This window comes from Argentina silus (assembly GCF_951799395.1).
Source record: "Argentina silus genome assembly, chromosome: 3".
NCBI classification, from domain to species: Eukaryota; Metazoa; Chordata; class Actinopteri; order Argentiniformes; family Argentinidae; genus Argentina; species Argentina silus.
Window position 1 is genome coordinate 13,790,459 of NC_139657.1, and position 19,133 is coordinate 13,809,591.

Consider the following 19,133-nt stretch of genomic DNA (forward strand, 5'->3'; position numbering starts at 1 on the left):
GAGAGAGCCAGGGCGCTTCAGTGACGTCAAGCCCGCGATGAGCGTTCATGGCAGTCATCGCCACGCTTGAATCTCTAGCGCGTCCCCGACGCTATTAAGGGGTCGATTTTGAAAATGCTGTAGGCAGGCCTCCACTATAAAACAGTCTCTCTCGACATATGAATGTTGACGACTGATTCTATTCCCCATTGAGACAAAACCACTAGCTATAGGATAAAGACAATCCTCAAAGAGCCTGAAAAGGACATACTGAACCATAGAAATATAGTCAAATGTGTATTGATTATGTCAGAATAAAGATGATGTACAAACAGTCGTGTAACGAACTAGTTACATAGGATTACATACAACTCATAACTACATTTGATCCTAGGATGTCATGTAGAGAGAGAGAGAGGGGGGGGGGGGGACAGAGACAATGTGGGGTAGATTCACTGTAGTTCTGTGTGGTTTGTTTGTTTTGACTATTTTGAGTTTATTCAATGACATGCATAGTGCATGCAGTGTTTTGAGGGTCATCCTCTGATATTTGTATTCTGTATCAGCCTACACTCTTTTGGGATGTATTAAATAATGTGTTCAAGAAGGGGAAAGAACATGCAGGATGCACAATTATTTGAGTTTAATTATTTAACACAAACACCTTAGACACAAACAAGAGTCAGCACCAAAGATACCCAACGTTTGTATGTCCTGCCTTTGTCATCGGTGTGCTGGAAATTGCAAAGCCTAACCCTGGCCTACTAGTGGACACAAATAAGAAGTCACATGATTCCAACAGAGGGCACTGTTTAGGTATGAAAATAATTTCCCTGCCCCTGAGGCTGATGAAAACTCGTGAGACACAAGCCAATGTGTGTGTGTGTGTGTGTGTGGGGGGGGGGGGGGGGGGTGGGGGGTTTCAGATAAAATACACTGATGTTTTAGAATACATAGATAATACAGTTTATTCCATTACATTAAATGTACACGCAATTTACACCATGGCTGATTGGAATCACTAGGCAGTGGAGAAATGTACACATTTAAATGGTACTATGGTAATATTAATATCTCTCTCTCTCTCTCTCTCTATATATATATATATATATATATATATATTAATCACTTGTATCAGTAGGTACAACATGCATAGCAATATAAATGTTGAGGCCCAAAATTTTCAACAAATCATACTCTTAGCAAAAAACAACAACATTTTTATTATTTTTTTATTTCAATTTTAACTATGTGAGACATTTGCACAGCACAATTGATGGTATCGTAGTAGTAGATAAAATATATTTGTAATAACTGTTAAAATGAATAAAACAAACAAAGTACTTGGGTCCTCTGATGAGGGGGAGGTGGCTGGGGAATGCAAGCAATGCTATCAGATAGTTAAACTTAAATTCTATTTACTAATTTCAAAGCTGATCTATCCCTTAAAAAAAAGTGATATAAAAACACAAATTCCCAGAGCGAGATTTCATTTGCCAACAGACCCTAGTTTCTTTGCCAAGCCAGAGCCCATGATCTGGCTAGCAAGACAAAAAAACAGATCCAACTGAACAGAGCAAAAAGGATGAAGAATGAGCAGAGCAAAGGCAGAATTATGTTTTTGACCCTCCTTTTTTTTCTTTTACCAGATAACCACCATCATCTACTACACAACAAACAAACAAATACTTTCATATTTGTTTATAAAAAGTGTTATAGACAGTAATATATCCCAGTCTGTCTTTAGCTACCTCTTCTTTCCAGAGGGTCCTCCTTTAGAATGTCCTCCTCCAGAAGATCCTCCTCTAGAATGTCCTCCTCCAGAAGATCCTCCTCTAGAGGGTCCTCCTCCAGAGGGTCCTCCTCCAGAAGATCCTCCTCTAGAGGGTCCTCCTCCAGAAGATCCTCCTCTAGAAGGTCCTCCTCCAGAAGATCCTCCTCCAGAAGATCCTCCTCTAGAATGTCCTCCTCCAGAAGGTCCTCCTCCAGAAGATCCTCCTCTAGAATGTCCTCCTCCAGAAGGTCCTCCTCCAGAAGATCCTCCTCTAGAATGTCCTCCTCCAGAAGGTCCTCCTCCAAAAGATCCTCCTCTAGAAGGTCCTCCTCCAGAAGGTCCTCCTCCAGAAGATCCTCCTCTAGAATGTCCTCCTCCAGAAGGTCCTCCTCTAGAATGTCCTCCTCCAGAAGATCCTCTAGAGGGTCCTCCTCCAGAAGGTTGTCTTCTAGAGGGATTTTCTCGAAAGAATTGTCCTCTAAAGGACTCTCCTCCATAAGATACTCCTCCATAAGATACTCCTCCATAAGATTCTCCTCCATAAGATACTCCTCCATAAGATACTCCTCCATAAGATTCTCCTCCATAAGATTCTCCTCCATAGGTCCGTCCTACATCCACCTGGCTCCACCTTGAAACAAAATAACAATTGGGTTTAATACACACAGTCAATGGTCAATGGTCCAATCAATACTATTATCCAATCAATATTATAAGACAATATTATCAAATATGAAGACAAACCTGTTGTCTTCATATTTGGCCTTATTAAGGCCTGCTGCTGTTTCTGGGTATGCTGTTGTTGAGTATGCTTGGTATTGAGGCATAGGCTCTGTAAACAAATAATCACACAGACACTTGATTATCCTAAATAAGGATGGGAGATTTCAACTTGAACTTTAGTCCAGTATGCTCATAAGATATAACGAATACTATACATTTGAATAGAGTTTGTAAATGTCATTTTCCCTTTAAACCAACTTGCTGTTGATATCTGGGACACTAACCCCTCCCAGTAGCTATTTTGATGTTGAGACATGCCTAAAGGATGTTGCACACACAGGGACAGAGAGAGTATGAAAGTATGAATGTGATGAGTAACGGTTTTAACTTTTATCAAAAGATTCTCTGTTCTATTTTTCTTCTCAAAACACAGTTTAGCATTTATCAGCGTAAGACTTGATTAACAAGAAATACCTGCTGGTTGGCTTGGCTTCACTGATTCCAGAATGTGAACAGCTTTCACTGTGGAGTGAGGGATGGGGTGGGGGAGTTAGGATGAGGTATTTCAACTTGGACTTGTGTCCAGTATGGTCATAAGATATAACGCATAATATACATTGAATACAGTATGAAAATGTCATTTTTCCTCTAAACAAACCTGCTGTTGATATCTGGGACACTAACTCCTCCCAGTAGTTATCCAGCTGCTTATTCAGTTATAAAGAAGCTATAACCTTTTAGCAGCTAATGGCTAATATTGCTGTTTTGTCAAGCATTACACATGTTATTGCTATATAGGCCCACCTTAAAATGTAATTTAACAAAATGTTGATGTTGAGACGTGGGTAAAGATAGATGTTGCACGAAATCGGACCTCAAAGGGACAGAGAGAATATGAAATGTGTGATGAGTAAAGGTTTTAACTTTTATCAAACGGTTCTTTGTTCTGTTTCTTTTCAAAACACAAGTTTAGCATTTATCAGTGTAAAACATGATTTACAGGACATACCTGCTGGTTGGCTTGGCTTCACTGATTCCAGAATGTGGACAGCTTTCACTGTGGGGAGGGAGATGGGGGTGGGGAGGGTTAGGATGGGCGATTTCAACTTGAACTTGAGTTCAGTAGACTCCAAAGCCTAGATTCAAGACTAGACATCTCTTATGCCTGCACAAATGATGCAACCGAACAAACCAGACTAATCAGAAACACCCGTCAAGCTAATTGTCCAAATACTTTTGGTGCCCTGAAATAGGGGGACTATGTATAAAAAGTATTGTTACTAAATGGTGAAACCAATATTTATACAAATACCCTCAAATAAAAGATGACAATGTGTACTTTAAAGGGGCAATCGGGGATTGGTACAACCATTTTTGTACTTTGCATATGTATGTATATAAATTAATTATATATCGCCATTGATTCTTGAAGGATATGACTTAAGGCCTCATCCACACTTGACACTTAAATCTTCTAGATGCTCAAAAGTCACATTGTGCCCTAATTGTGTTCGGATCCGGCTGACCACCTCACAAGGTCAACAAGCTTGTATTGTATTCCAATTTCTATCCTGTCCAGACAAAATCCGGCCAGCGGAATTGAATTTGAGAGTGGTTACATTTCTCCAGCCCCATCCCTCAGCTTTGTTATTGTTTGGATCCCAGATTGCCCCTTTAACCTCATATTGTTTGATTTTAAATCCAAACTTTTGGAGTATTGAGCCAAAAGAAGAAAAAATGCTTCACTGTCCAAATACGTACGCAGGGCACTGTAAGATATAATGAATAATACAATTTTGAATACAGTTTGTAAATATAATTTGTCAACCTGCTGTCAATATCTTTTCCACTTCCTCCTCACAGTAGCTATCCAGCTGCTTCTTGAGTTCCACCACCATCTTCCCCAACATTCCAAAATCACAGCCTGGGTTAATGGTGGTGCCAGGCAACTCCTCAGACACATCATGATCACAGAGGCCCTTGTAGTTCTGTAAATCAAGAGGAAATTCTATTTGAATACAGTTGTACAGTCAGGAGGAGCCTCCACCTCTGGTGAGATATTCAAAAAATGAATAAGTAGCATCACCTGAAGGAAATATACGTGGTCCTCTGTACATGACAGCTGCTCAAGTTCAGCGTCTCTCCTCCTCAGCTCAGCGACCTCCTGCTCCAGATGTCCCAGGAGTTCTTCAGCCTGACTCACTTCAGCCTTCTCCTGGGCTCTGATCAGCTCTCTTACTTCAGTGCATCTTCTCTTAAGGGAGTGGATTACCTCAGCAAAGATCCTATCACTGCCCTCCACTGCTACCATTGCAGACTGTTTCAGTGACATTATAGACTTGCTGAGCTGTTCCACTTCCTTCTCCGTTGCTTGTATTTTCTGTTGGAATATTCCACGTCTACTTGATACAACATTCTGTGAACAGACACACCCAGAGTTAGAACAAACTGAAAATAAAGTTAATACACTAAAGGGTGGTTTCCTGGACAGAAATTAAACAAAGTTGTGGACTAAATCGGAATTTCACAGAAGAATTTCCAATGACCATACTTTCTAGTGAAGAAGTAGGCTTCATCTGTTTCTGGGAAACCAGTCATATAGCATAGAAGATAGGTAACCTGGGTCTGTGTTTAGCCCTACCTGTTTCTCTGCTGCAGCTGAGACCGTATCATGGCCTTTATGTTCATCCACTGTACATAGATAACAGATACATTCATTATCAGTCCGGCAGTAAATCTCTAGCAGTTTGTCATGATAACAGCATATCTTCGCCTTAAGTTGTTCAGTTGCATCAATAACCTTGTGTTTTTTTCCAGGGTTTAAGTCATCGTGAAGTTTAAGGTGACTCTCACAATAAGAAGTCAGACACACCAGACAGGACTTGACTGCTCTGAGTTTTTCTTCAGTACAGATGTCACAATCAACATTTCCCATTCCATCATAACACCGGACATAGGAAGTATCTTGGAAATCTGTGTTCATCAGTTTCTCCACCAACTCAGCCAACATGGTGTTTTTGTTCAAAACAGGCCTTGGAACGAAGGTCTGTCTGCACTGGGGGCAACTGTACACCTGCTTCTGATCATCTTGATCCCAGCAGTCCTTAATACAGCCCATACAGTAGCTGTGTCCACAGGCAGTGGTCACCGGATCCTTCAGTAGATCCAGACAAATCGGGCAGCTGAACTGGTCCTTCTCTACAGAAATGTTAGTTTCTGCCATTTTGTAGCCAATAGACTGAAATATACAATAGACTGTGTAGAAATATGATCAATTTTGAATTTGCAAGTTATGAGGAAGTGCGCAGTTTAAATAAGGAAGTGAACTTTGACCAATAATTTCCTGTTATTTGCGCTGACGGAAAATTCCAAATGCCGTCCTTCACTTTGTCAAATACGTCAAATATTGCCGCAAAGCCGCTAAAACGGTCACGAATGAACTAGACTACAATTAAAACAGCAAAAAATCTATGAAAAACAGCCAACTTCAGTTTTAGTCCCGCGTTACTGCGGTAATGATGATTGACACTAAATAGTAATCTCTGGTCCACATTATCAGACTGGTAGCCTATTCCTTCTTCTTCCTATTGCATTCATTCTACTGATGTCGCAGTGAAGTGTATTGCTTGAAGTGAGAGTTTGTTCACCCTCCCTCCTTTAAAAACCGACGTGCCACGTCTGTTCTCTGAGCTCCAACTAGCTCCATATAGCTTCATTAGACTTCCGGTTTCACTTTTCGCCGTATTCGCTGCTTCAAAATAAAAGCGCGAGTTAAAACATTAATGGAAAGTGATGGGATAATATTTTCTTTTATTTTTCGCTGAAATACGGACGAATTACTCAACAGAAAGTATGTACAATTCTGACAAAGTATTTTGGATCTTACTTATTGGTGCAATTACATGTAATTTTACACATGCCTATTATATTTGTATAAACTGGACTGTACACAAAATATTTTCCAAGGCTAAACATGATTTTTTACTACCATTGTACTCCACAACACTTCTAGTATACATATCAATTGAATTTTTACTTTTACTTTTACTGTGGCCCAACAGTTAAAAGTGCCTAGTCTAGATTGCATAGGGAATACATAATAGCTGTACACAAAAAATAATCAAAGGCTAAACATGATTTTCACTACCACTGTACTTCACAACACTTCTAGTATACATTAGGTGAGTTTCAACCATGAGCGATGTCATACGAACAATTATTGTGTACAGGCCATTATGTATTCCCTATGCAATCTAGACTAGGAGTCCACTATGTATTCCCCATGCAATCTAGACTAGGCACTGTTGGGCCACAGTAAAGTGCATTGGCGGTGACCATCCCAGTATCTACTGCCTCTGTCAAGCGGATATTTTCAGCCCTAAAACGCATTAAAACGTATTCAAGAAATCAGACTGAGCAGGCTCGACTGTCAGCACTGGCCTCCATCATCGAGAAGGACCTTTTATTGGAACTGAAACGCACCATGTACTATACAACCGTGTCATTGAACTCTTTATTTTTGATCATTATAACTGACATATTTGTCTATTACTTTTCATTTGTTTATTACTTGTACTTCTCATTTTACATAGGGTACATATAATGGACTGTACACAAATATTTTGGCTTTATCAAGGCTAAACTTGATATTTAGTACCAATCTACTCAGCAACACTTCTAGAATATGGATCAAGTGAGTTTCAACCATATTTGTGTACAGCCCATTATACATACCCTCAGCTGCTTCCCTGTGGTTAAAAGAGTAATGTTCAAATGGTATTTTCTCTAACTCTTAGCAAGACTGCTTTTGAATAATAGTAATTTTAGTAATTTTAGCATTGTGACTGCCAATGGCACTTGGTCCTTCCATAGATTTTTGCTGATGATGACTGATGTATAGATGATTCACTTACTTTAGACAAATGTATTTATTGTAAGTCGCTTTGGATAAAAGTGTCTGGTAAATGTAATATATATATATATATATGTATATAGCCCAGCCATAATAGAAAGACATAATTCCAACAGAGGGCAGTGTTTACTTATAGTAATTTGCCTGCCCCTCAGGCTAAATAGGGAGACATTAACCTTAATCTCATAAGAAGACGCCAGACACACCAGATACAACTTGATGGCTCAGAGTTTTCCCTCAGTGAAGATTGTCACAATCAACAACATTTCCCATTCCATCATAATGCCGGACAGAACAAGTATCTTTGAAATACTGTCTTCAACAGTCTCTCCACTTACTCAGCCAGCATGGTGTTTCCGTTCAGAACAGGCCTTAGGATGAAGGTCTCCCTACACTGGGGCAGCTGTGGACACCCGTCTGATCATCCTGATCCCAGCAGCCATTGATACAGCCCATACATTAGCTGTGTCCACAGGTAATGGTCACTGGATCCTTCAACAGATCCAGACAAATCAGGCATCTGAATTGGTCCTCCTCTACAAAGATTTTAGCTGCTCCCATTTTGCCAACAGTCTAAAATACACAAAGTAGGAATTGTATCAATTTTGAGTTTGAATGAGATTAAATGTAGAGCTGAGACAGAGGCAAATGTGCAGTCTGAAAAGAAAGTGAGTGTTGGTCCTCAACATAGGTTGAATGTGTGGTCGTTCTGGTCAAACTGGTATGACAGTCCCTGGCTGTAGGGCAGTTGTCTTCTTCATCAATATGTGGAACAGTCACAGAAATATATTGTGACTTAAAGAGAATCATAACTCCATTGTATCACAAGTATTCAAGGTGTCCTACATCTGATGCATGTCCTCCCTGTAAAGCAGTGTCCAGTCAGTGCATCCTTCTTTCTATCTGCCCTTGTGGGTTAACGCAAGGTTTCAACAACAGTCATGTCATATATGTAACTAGGAAAGGAGGAAGTAAGGATTTGTATAATCATGAGACGAATCACTCTAGCCCCTAGCATATAGCACAATGCAGCAGTGCACAGACGTCATTTGATACACAGAAAAGTCCCTCAGCCGCTTCCCCGTGGTTAAAAGAGTAAGGAGGATTTCACCCTCTATCTGTTGAATAGAATACTGGCAAGTAATACATCTTTTGAATTACTTGTATATTGTCTCGTGTGTTTGTGTGATTATTTTTGATTCAATGTTATTATTAAAACTGCGCTCTACCGGCGCATATGTAAGTTATAGAGAACACACCTGTGATGATGTCATTTCACTAAAGCGCAGGCGCTTTTGAAGCTTCATCAACATTCATTTTGTCTAGACCTCTAAACACTGGAATATAGTCCGCCAGCAACAACGACAGCGAGCCAATATCGATATTCAGAAATGTCTGACATAGAGCAACCTTTGATAAATAGGCGAGGCCAATACTTTTTAATGTGAAGTTCTATGAACGAATTGTTCGCATAATAATATTTAGGCTCGCCTAAAATTTGGATAAGCTATTTTTTTTTTTTTTAATCAGACCGCTTGTCAAATCTATAACGCCTGCGGACGGACGCGTATTTTCGGTAAATGTTATTTTTTTCCCCGTCAATTTTGGCATACTTGAGTCTTTCCATTGAGGGTATTACAACATGGCAACGACACAACGTTTGATGATGGGGAGAAGTTAGCTGATGATGGACAATTAACATGAAAGCTCACCACCCGGTTCGCCGAGGTAACGTTCAGTTATAGCTCGCAGCTCGCCCTGGTAAGTAGCCTCGTCATTCGGCTACTTACCAAGTTGACAACCGCCACACACTCCAAGCAGGAGTTTATCTAGTGCCTGATTCGAAGTAGCAAACTGCCGTCGTTAGCGGGAAGGAGGCGGTTCCAACTAGGCCTTTTGGCTGGCACGAGAGAAGACCCGCCTCGCTTGTCAGTGTTTGGGACCGTTCCAACCGGCTCCTTGGCCAAACGTGTAGGATTGTCTCACCGGGTGATGGCAACGCATGGATAGGAACCTGATTACAAGAAGGTAGTTAAATGAGATTGACAATCATTTCAACGAGATATTGCTAATTGTATTGATACATAGACGCGATAACGTTAGCTCGTTATGGCAACGCGGAACTGTCATTCGCTGTGCGGAGTGGAGATAACAAAGAACCCTAGCTCTAGCCACTAGCTAGCTAGCTAAAAAGCTAACGTTAAATATCTGGCGTTTTATATTGTTGGGAATAATGTTAGCCTTTACACGTAATGTTTAATAGTTAATTTAACGAGAAATGAGAATTTAAGTCACAACGAACGTTGTTTTTTTCAACAAAGGACTTCATTTTGGGAGCCTCTAACCTACCTAGCTAGCCAGCTGCTGCCTATGCTACAGGGAGTTGCTGCGCAGCGTCGGGCCGTGATATTCACACATCGGTATTAGGCCAAGCTATGCGCTGTCGCACTGTGCGGCTGTGGCACGAAATGATGGTTAGAGACAGCTAGCTGGCGTTTATTTTCGACGTTATCGTAAGTGCAGGATTGCTACAATTAGCTGTAGTTTTGTGATGATGCCATCAATGTATATGCAGCAGATACGTATAAATATTGTACGCCGCAGGGTGGTACAACGCGTGAGTCGTCTGTTTCCATTGTTTGTCAGTGAAGTTGATAACTCATTCTAACATGAATCACATGACTTTCTCTGTAAAGTTAGAAATTGTGTGACAGAACTAGGCCAGGGAGGTTTGCATAAACCTTTTAGTTTTTCAAAGCTGTTTGCACGGTCAGCGTCATGCGCCTGTTTAAAGCAAATCAATGACTGCCACTGCTAATGGTAGTGGGATTTCTAATGTGTTATCATTACGTCGTGTTAGAGATTGGACTGTATACTCTAAATCGTGAAATAATTACTGAACTCTTGAGTTGCCACTTCACCAATACACCATAAAACACGCATCTTGTTGACATATTTATAGCCACAATGAAAGAGTAATGTTTGAGAGCAACAACTACACCAATGTTAATGTCCCCCCCCCCCCCCCCCCCCCATTAGTGGTGTGATTATTATGACTCAAGAAGTTCCAGTTATTATGTTTTATCTTATCTGTCCTTTCTTCTTTCCCCCTGCAGTGACACTGAATCGCAATTAGGAGTGTGTGGCCTGTCGTTGCTTGCTAAGGGAAGCTTGGTGCCTGGAGCAGTTCTTTCTCCCTCCCCGGTGATTCCTTATGCTTGATAGCAGCTGTACTGTGTGTCCTGCAGGATGGATGGTGTGGACTTAAGGGGTCTCGTGTGTCAGCATCAGCGCTCCCTGTTCTGTGACGGTATTCTGTTCTTTTCCCTTTACAAAAGAACAGGCCCCATCCTACACCCAGACTCTGTGCCCTGTACACCTAGTAACTGTATTTGAGCAATAAGCACACAGGGAGGTATAGGAGGGAGTTGTGAAGCATCCTCCTCCTCTTTTTTTTTTTTTTATATATATAAACCACATAGATAACTGCTTCTTTACTGAGTCTGTATGGAGGAAGTGTGATATTTTTGTTTATATTTCTTGGTTGAATCATACCCACTCACTCGTTGTGGGTGGTGGGATGTCGGAAAAGCCCAACGACAAGATGGTGAAGTTCCTGGCTCCCCCTCCGAAGAGTGGAAATGGAAACAGTACCGGGTCCGGTTCGGACTCGCTGGTGGGTGAACGGCTGACAGCGGAGGTGAGAAGACGGCATCACACCATGGAACGTGACCGATGCAATCTAGAACAACATCGCTTCTTTCGTCGCAGTGTGATCAGTGACTCCAATGCCACAGCCCTTGACCTCCCTTTACCCAACAAAACCCCTGTCCTCGTGCCCCTGCCAGCCCATGTTTGTGAAGACACCCCTCCGAGTCCCAAGGCCCCTGCTGCACACCTGACTCAGGTCAAGCAGGGTGTGGCTGTGACTGAGGAGTCCTCTGAGAGAGGTGGAGGAGTGAAGGTGGATGTGGTCGATGTAAAACAGAAGGCTGCTGTGGCTCAAGACATATGTGATGGGGAGGTAAGGGTGGTTCAGTCGGCACCCAGGCTAGGTGCGAAACCGCCAGACCAAACAGAGCCAGAGAATGGGACTGAGGTGAAGGAAAGGCGTGAGGAAGAGGAAGGAGAGGGGGAGGAGGAGGACAAGGACTCTGCTAAGGCTCGGGCGGAGGCAGAGCAGAGGGAGGCAGAAAAGAAGGTGCAGGAAGACATCGAGGAGGCAGAGACCAAAGCAGTTGGAACATCGCCAGATGGCCGTTTCCTGAAGTTTGATATCGAGATTGGCCGAGGGTCCTTTAAGACAGTCTACAAGGGCCTGGACACTGAGACTACTGTTGAGGTGGCCTGGTGTGAGCTGCAGGTAAGAGACCATGGCGTATATTTCATGAATCTGCAATGTTTTTCCCCTCTCTTTGCCTTCATTCATGCATTCACCTCAACAAACAGGCTTTCCTGTCCAGCTAAAAGTGAGGCTTATGCCATATATGCTTTCACCTATCCTAACCATATGTCAGTCAGGTGAGGGAAGGACCAGGACAGGAAGCCACATTAGACTATTGAGACAATGCTCTTAGTTTTTCTCCCACAGGGACCGGAAGGTGATATCAGCAGCCAAACTGTATCCTCATTGTCCAACTGAAGTATCTATGTTGCTTAGATTTGAGAGAGAGTACATTGGTTTGAGTTTAGTCTGATTGATTCAAAACCTGTTTGTAATTGTATTGAAACTATTTCTATATGACGTTTTCACTAGTCACTCACTTTGACAAGTAGGGCTGGGCTTAGGCTATGACTTGACCTTCTTTAATTTCTGTGACTATCAGATTGTCAAGTGGTCTGTGAGTCATCGGAAATGTGGACATTGTGACTTTGGGTGTCACCTTTTAAAACACCTGTGTCACTCACAGTCAGTCATTGTAGCGTTTCCATGCAGATTACTCAACGCTGTTACTTTTGATCTCTTAAATAATAATAAGAGGCCGGCCGAGAGACTTCGTAAATATGGCGGATCTGTTGTCCGGCTTCCTTTTGAAAGAGGCTTTGGTAGTAGTCAATATAACAAGCCCTGTCCATGGGTCCACAACATCGGTGACTGTTTGCATTTGCGTTTCAGTAGACTCTGGTCTTATGGCCCACAGCCAGACTCATCCCTGGTTGTCCCTTGAGTCACTGCCACTGTCTGCTATTTTCCTTTAAGAGACAGGGTTTGCGTTTCCCTTTTAATTGTTTGGGTTCTTTCTGGACGGGGGGGGGGGGCCCACTTCCACATTTAGTGATGTAATTAAAAAATATGTGCCGTCCTTTCCCTTCCTCCAATTGTGGTCTTCAACTTTTGCTTTTCTGTGTCATTGGTATGACTAGTTGGTGTTTTTTTTATGTTCCCTTATTGGTATTGTCACACAGGGTGGTATTACGTAGCCTGTCTGTTTTGTCTCTAATTAAATGATGGCCCTTCATCCTCAGTCCTTGACTGTAGTTTGGGAAATGTAAAGAAAAGACTTAATCTTACTGATTGCTTCATAATGTTTTACCACTGAGCCTATGGTGAACAGACCTATATGGTCAATAGATAGCCCTAACATATCCAGTACCAGTCAAAAGTTTGGACACACCTTGCCAAGAGTGTGCAAAGCTGTCATCAAAGCAAAAGGTGGCTACTTTGAAGAATCTAAAATATAAACCATATTCTGGTTTGTTCATTGTTTATGTTCCTTCATAGTTTTGATGTCTTTAATATTAATCTACAATGTAGAAAATAATACAAATAAAGAAAAACCATTGAATGAGAAGGTGTGTCCAAACTTTTGAATGGTACTGCATATATTTTTTTAGAGCAATCAGTAAATGTGGGATACTTTACATAGATGTTTTCCCTTGTCTATTTTTGACTCAGCAACATACACAAAGTCTGGAGTATGTTTATATGTTCTACTGCCTATAGCAAAAGGGCTATGGCATGTTCTGTTTTAGCTCAATGGCTATCCTGGTGATTCTGGTCAACAAGCTAATGCTGGTCAATGACTGTCACTCCAGAGAACACAGCAACAAGGCCCACAGCAGTGTTTGACCTCATTCATTGCATGTATGTTTGCATTATATACTCATGCTTTGAGCTTGTCATGACCAGTAGAGACCCCGCACAGACACTGACACAGACACACACACAGGGTCTACACTCAGAAGCTACTGTGGAGAACAGGCTATGCAGCCCAGGCACATGCCCCTCCCCCCTCACACTGAGAGAATCTTGCACATGCTCAGTGTGTGCCTGTTCTAAACGCTTGTGTGAATATAAAGTGGGTCAGATTCCTGACTGAGGAATTTCTAATCTCCTGTGTGAAGTGAAGTGCAGCAGGCTGGCCTGCCAAGGCCTGTTTCTACCCATTCCCAGCCTCCCCCCTCTCTCCATCCACCCCCCGCTCCCAACTCTGTAATAACATTGTATTAACATGCTGTTACACAGCACATTAGCAATTACATATCAATGGAGTTTAAAGGTCAATTATACTAATTAGCCTACAGCATTTCTACACAGGTATAGGGGCAACTTAATGTGATGTAACATCTTACCCTGGATCTGGGGTTCTAGCTGGCAACTTATACATACCTACCTACTTTCTTTAGCTCTCCAACTTCCCAGAAGTCAGTCCCCCTTCCTCCCTGGTCCTGTAGAGAATGGTGTAATGTTGGGGGTGGTTTTGGTTTGACCTCACCAATTTATGAATGCAACGTTACTTAGGCTTGACTCACTCCTCTTATTCACTAATACGTTAGTCAGTATTGAAGGTGCACACTGTTCCTAAGTTTCTTGTGGTATTTATTCATTTAGATTCGTAGTCCAGGTGAGGTGTCTCCATTGTGTTTTAGAGGACTTCACAAAGAACACCGTCTGCGGTGTGTGGTCCCTCTTGCCAATAAATTACCTTGATTGATTGATCCAATTAGTTCTACAGCTGGATGGGAACCAGCAGACACAGTGACCCATATAAACAGTTATAAGATGTTTACCCCTTGTCTTATTGTTGGGGTCGGTCCACCGGAGGGTTGTGTTTCCAGTCTGCTGTGTGTATGACTGCGTAACCTGACTCCTTGGCCCCCCTCGGCTGTCTCTGTAGGCAATATACGTTACTCTGCAGGGATGGAATGTGGTTCAATTCGTCTTTCACATGTCCACTGCCAGGGTTTCATTGCTACGCTGTAAGGAGCTGAAATCCCCTCTTACATGGTTATTAAAGCTGTCCTGTGATTATGCAAACACCAGCCCCTGGGTTAGAACATGTGTGTCTTTGTTTGTTTGTGTGTGCACCCCTCCTCATTCACCTTTCCCAATCTGAACAATAGTCTCTCACTCAGTTTGTAAACTTCACTACACATACACCCACTTCTTCCGTCCCAGATAGGGCAGCTTTTGATGGTATTACCCTCAATAACTTCCCCCATGGCTTTGCCTCACTGCTGCATACAAAGCCAGTGAAGACAGACAGGTCACAGAGGAAACGCACTCCCCCTCACCCTGGTTAACGTGCTTGTTGCTACTTTACGAGAGGTGGTTATTATGAAGGAGTTAAGAGGTGGTTACAACAGTGTATGTAGCCTACACCTACAGAATTTCTTTCCTTTGCAGAACTGTTTTTTCAAACCCCACACACCATCCCTAATCTGTTTCTCGTAAAAGACAATTCAACAACAATTTAGCTAATAGCCTTCTATCAGAACTACCCTCTTTCTAAACCTACACCTGACTTCCAGTCCTAGCAATGCAATGCAATGCAACACACAGTAAAAATAGCCTACATACTTTCAGAACCGCTTTCTGGGTAAATACCAATACTTTGTGGTAATTCCAAGACCAATAATTCATTGCAAAAGAGTGTAATATTCTGATTCCTAAGAAGGATCTAGAATGAGATACAATTCTAAAGAGCAATGTCCTGTCTGTCAGTATCAGCCATGCCACCTATCATTCACTAAGTGGGTTATAGATAGGTAGGTGGGTACTTTATTCATCCCTGAGGGGAAATGAAGTTGTTACAGCAGCTCACATCACAAACAACAACAACAACAAAATAAAGTGACAATAGAAAATAGAATAAAAATCTGAAACATTATATACAGTAAGAACAGTCCTGTATGGTTTAACATCCCCCAGCCTGACTCTGATCACGATCGAGCCAGCCGGAGGAGGAGTTGTACAGTCTTATTGCGACAGGCAGAAAAGAAAATATCATTATATGCCATCATTCAGATCTCTAATTGTATTGTTTTATTGCATGTTGCTGCTGATAAAGTTCTCTGATCTGGCTCGGTATTAGCTTATGCTGTTTGCCAATAGGTGTATTGATTTCTTGGTGATGTTGTCTGTTTAGTGAGCATGACTAACACAACCCCAGTGCTTTGGTTTATGTTAGTTTACTGAATGTGTAGAGTTGATAAAAGCCAAAGCAAAAAGCTGCACCCACTGACTTACTGTGTTGTACAGTCTAGTTCTTATGTGAGTGATTTTAATGAAAACATTTCAAATCTTCTCTTATACGTTCTCTGATATGTTCTTATATAGGCCTTAGGTTATGTTTCTCTCTGCATATGGAGTTGGCCAGTTCTACATTATTGGTTGGTGTAGGGGAATAGTTTTCATTTCTCTTTTTTTTTTCTTTTTTTCTTTCTTCCCCTAGTCATTTTGTAACATCGGGGAGAGTCAGGTAGACACTTGAAGTAGTGGTGGTTCCTGTTTATCTATGCTCATCAGTGCATAAGTAAATTAGACCTGTTCTTGCAGAACTGTGAGCCTGGCAAGACTGGAAACATGACACATTGCAACAAGTTTGACAACTTTCCCCTCATCAAACCCTTAAGTCTTGTTTGACTGTTGAAATGAAATACCAACATTTCATGGAACGGCCCGGCCCGACACGTTAAATCTGGAAGCCATCTGTTCACAATAGTCTGATAAAAACTTTTGAGTCATCCACCCGACTCTATCCACCCACAGTACCTCTCTCATTCGTTTTGGATCTTTTGCAGGCATGTTTGAACAATAAGTAGGTCACCCCACAGAGGAAGAGGAGAAACAAATGGGAATAAATTCAGGAGCCTCCCCTCAATGAAGTGTGTCATCCCCCTCTCCCTTCTCCCCCCTCCCCTCGAGCGCTGGCTGATCCCCAGTGTAGAAAGCTGAGGAGGAGACCTCCTAGGCATCCTTCAGAAGCCCTGGAGGCTGCCAGCCCATCCGGTTTCTGATATCCAGGGAGTGTCAAGCTATAGCCCAATAGTCTAACATGGAGACATTTGCACGTCAATCATTGCACGTCAATCATCGGTAGTCATTTGGAAATTGATTTATTGGTCTTTTGCGTTCACCAGTCCAACTATGTTCGATCGGTGACTATCGTTTGAATAGAACCCTTGTTGCACTCCTGGCTACTCCTCAATGAATTCAGAGCTGTGTAGCATTGCTGCAATTCTGGGAAGAGGGTCGGGTCTGTCTGTCAGCCATGCCTTCTGTTTGAGGATAGTTATTTCAACCCTCCTGCGACAGACCACAGACACGGTAGCCATTTTGTACCGAAACCCTCGCCAGTTATTGTATTAGGGAAGTGACCACTGGGAAATTGGAAGCCATTCTCTGCACAACTCCATACCAGTGGTTATTATCAGCCTTGAATGTTGTTTGAACGAGATTAGCCATTTCCGGCGTTTTATCAATCAGGATCTTTTGTGCGCTGCTTGCTAACTCTGTTATCTTGATCTGATGTGATTTAGAGGTTTAGAGAGGTTTCTCTCTGTACAAAGAGACTCCTTGTTTGTATAATGTTGGTCTAATGGATGAATGAGGGGAGGACTGGAGCTCTGCTGATTCTCTTATGTTTTGTGTAAACCAAAGAAATTGCTTAATATAATGTGATAAAGATGAGCAGATTTGTACCAGCCTCTGTTGCTTGGGGGTAGCTTAGATAACTGTTGGTATTGTGTTTCACTCATTCAATGTCATGGAGTCAATGTACACCAGAGCGAAGAGCTTTTCCGTATGTCAACAAAAAGAGATCATGTTTTGTAGGTTTCCTGTAATTTGCCCTCTGTAAAAGCCTAGCTCTCATTCATATTTGGTCAATAATTGCCTTGATATGAACCAGTAAACTTTGTTCCTGAGCCACGAAAAGCACAATTCTGTCATTCATTGGCCAACATCACTTGTTTCACCAACATAAAAGAACCATAGAGGCCTTGCATGCATTGTGCTTCAGCCCTCTCTCCCTACATGCACACACACATCAAGTTATCTGTGGCGTCATTCCATGTCAAATCAACGGACAAAAGAGGATTTCGACACCCACCGTCTCAGATTAAAAAATAATGATCACCCAATGAGACAAATCTTTGTTCCATCCTGGTCAGCCACACCTCATGTCATTGGACATAAACAACCACTCTCCTCAATATGATATGCCATTTAGCTGACGCTTTTATCCAAAGCGACTTACATTGCAGTGATATGATATTGTTCCCTTACTTTGTTTGCTTTTCTTATTAATTTTCTTTCTGACAAATAATCTGTTCTGACTTAAACTCTTCACTCTACATGTATAAATCATTGTCATTTGAAGGTAAAGTTAACTAACATTGAGTACTATTTCATACTTTATTCAACTAATAGCAGGGACAGTGCCATCTAGTGGACATAATGATACTCTCACACTGTATAATGGGACATTAGACACTTCAACGACTAATACCTTTGGACAGGGCAACCTCCAGATTACCAGAACAACCAGAAATACATTACATAGTATGAAGAAACAAAACCCCAAGCCGCAGCTTCATATTACTTGTCAGACACTTGTCGATATTCCATACTGGCTGACAAAGTCGTCTAAAGGAAGGGTTCATGGGTGACTTTTGACCATTGTTTTGGATTCCTCATGTCTTAATCATTATCTGGTAGGACTTTGGTCAAAGTTGGTTTTGCGCTTTGAATTCTATTGAATATTTTATTAATCCCACTAACTGAAAATAGCCAATTTAGGTACAATCAGTTATCTTATTTCTCAGGGATGAAACTATATTTCTACAGAATAATGATGTATGAATACCTATCTGTTTCTAACTATAGAACCAATTTCAGAACAATCTGAGATGGTGGGTGTCATGGCTTGTTGATTTGACATGGAATGATCCTGTAGGTTAATAAGTATGTGTGAGTTTTCCTGACCAGGCAAAACAGACAGAACACAGATACTCTAGTTCTGCTTGTGGTGTGAGATGACCTAGTCTGTCAAAGACTGACAGCTCCTCTTACATTACCTTGTCCCCATGATCTCTGACTTCTACTGTCAAGCCTTGGGGCAGCCAAAGAGACTTCTCTGCACGTACACTATGAATGCAACATCAAGGTGTATCATGTTTCAATTCAGCCTTTGAGAATTGAAAATATAGTTTTTGAAAATCCCCAAATCTAAAATGGAATGTTTTGTGTATTTTGTCAGTGTGTTCCATCTGTATACTTCCACACACAGGCCCTGTATCCCTGACCCAGATCCCAGCCCAATGTTCCCCAGAGAGCTCCAACTAGCCCTCAGTGTCACCCCCAGTACAGGGACCTGACAGAGCCAGTCCTCAATGTGAACACAGCACAGGCCCTTCTCTCTCTCTGTCTGTCTATTTATAGTTGAAATGGGTTATTTATGACAGCCATCGCCTGGTTGCAGTATGTGCTCTGAGCTCTCCCATGAAGGCCTGTGCTGTACT

At 41.8% G+C, this 19,133-nt stretch overlaps 2 protein-coding genes across 6 annotated transcripts in view; one reads left to right on the forward strand and one right to left on the reverse strand.

Annotated features, from left to right (window-relative positions):
* Positions 1–872: 872 nt before the first annotated feature.
* Positions 873–6,139, reverse strand: LOC310802749 (E3 ubiquitin/ISG15 ligase TRIM25-like). Of its 3 annotated transcripts, XM_083667291.1 has the most exons (8): positions 5,118–6,139; positions 4,563–4,892; positions 4,305–4,464; positions 3,486–3,533; positions 3,281–3,350; positions 2,951–2,998; positions 2,498–2,585; positions 2,245–2,384 (listed from the first exon to the last, which is right to left on the reverse strand). In XM_083667291.1, the coding sequence occupies exons 1-7, from the start codon at positions 5,697–5,699 to the stop codon at positions 2,522–2,524; spliced, it is 1,302 nt and encodes a 433-aa protein (XP_083523417.1). In that variant the 5' UTR covers positions 5,700–6,139; the 3' UTR covers positions 2,245–2,384; positions 2,498–2,521. The 3 variants fall into 3 exon arrangements, with proteins under 3 accessions (XP_083523416.1, XP_083523418.1, XP_083523417.1); XM_083667290.1 differs by lacking the exon at positions 3,281–3,350 and having other exon boundaries at positions 873–2,384; XM_083667292.1 differs by lacking the exons at positions 3,281–3,350; positions 3,486–3,533; positions 4,305–4,464; positions 4,563–4,892; positions 5,118–6,139 and having other exon boundaries at positions 874–2,384; positions 2,951–2,992.
* Positions 6,140–8,745: 2,606 nt separating this feature from the next.
* Positions 8,746–19,133, forward strand: part of LOC310802742 (serine/threonine-protein kinase WNK1-like) — a 31,815-nt gene continuing 21,427 nt past the window's right edge. For 2 of the 3 annotated variants that reach the window (XM_083667280.1, XM_083667282.1), the window contains exons 1-2: positions 9,294–9,416; positions 10,505–11,751. In XM_083667280.1, coding sequence (XP_083523406.1) covers positions 10,969–11,751 — 783 coding nt within the window. In that variant the 5' untranslated portion in view covers positions 9,294–9,416; positions 10,505–10,968. Of the gene's footprint in view, positions 8,965–9,293; positions 9,417–10,504; positions 11,752–19,133 lie in introns of those variants that run through there. The other variant, XM_083667281.1, reaches the window with a different exon arrangement.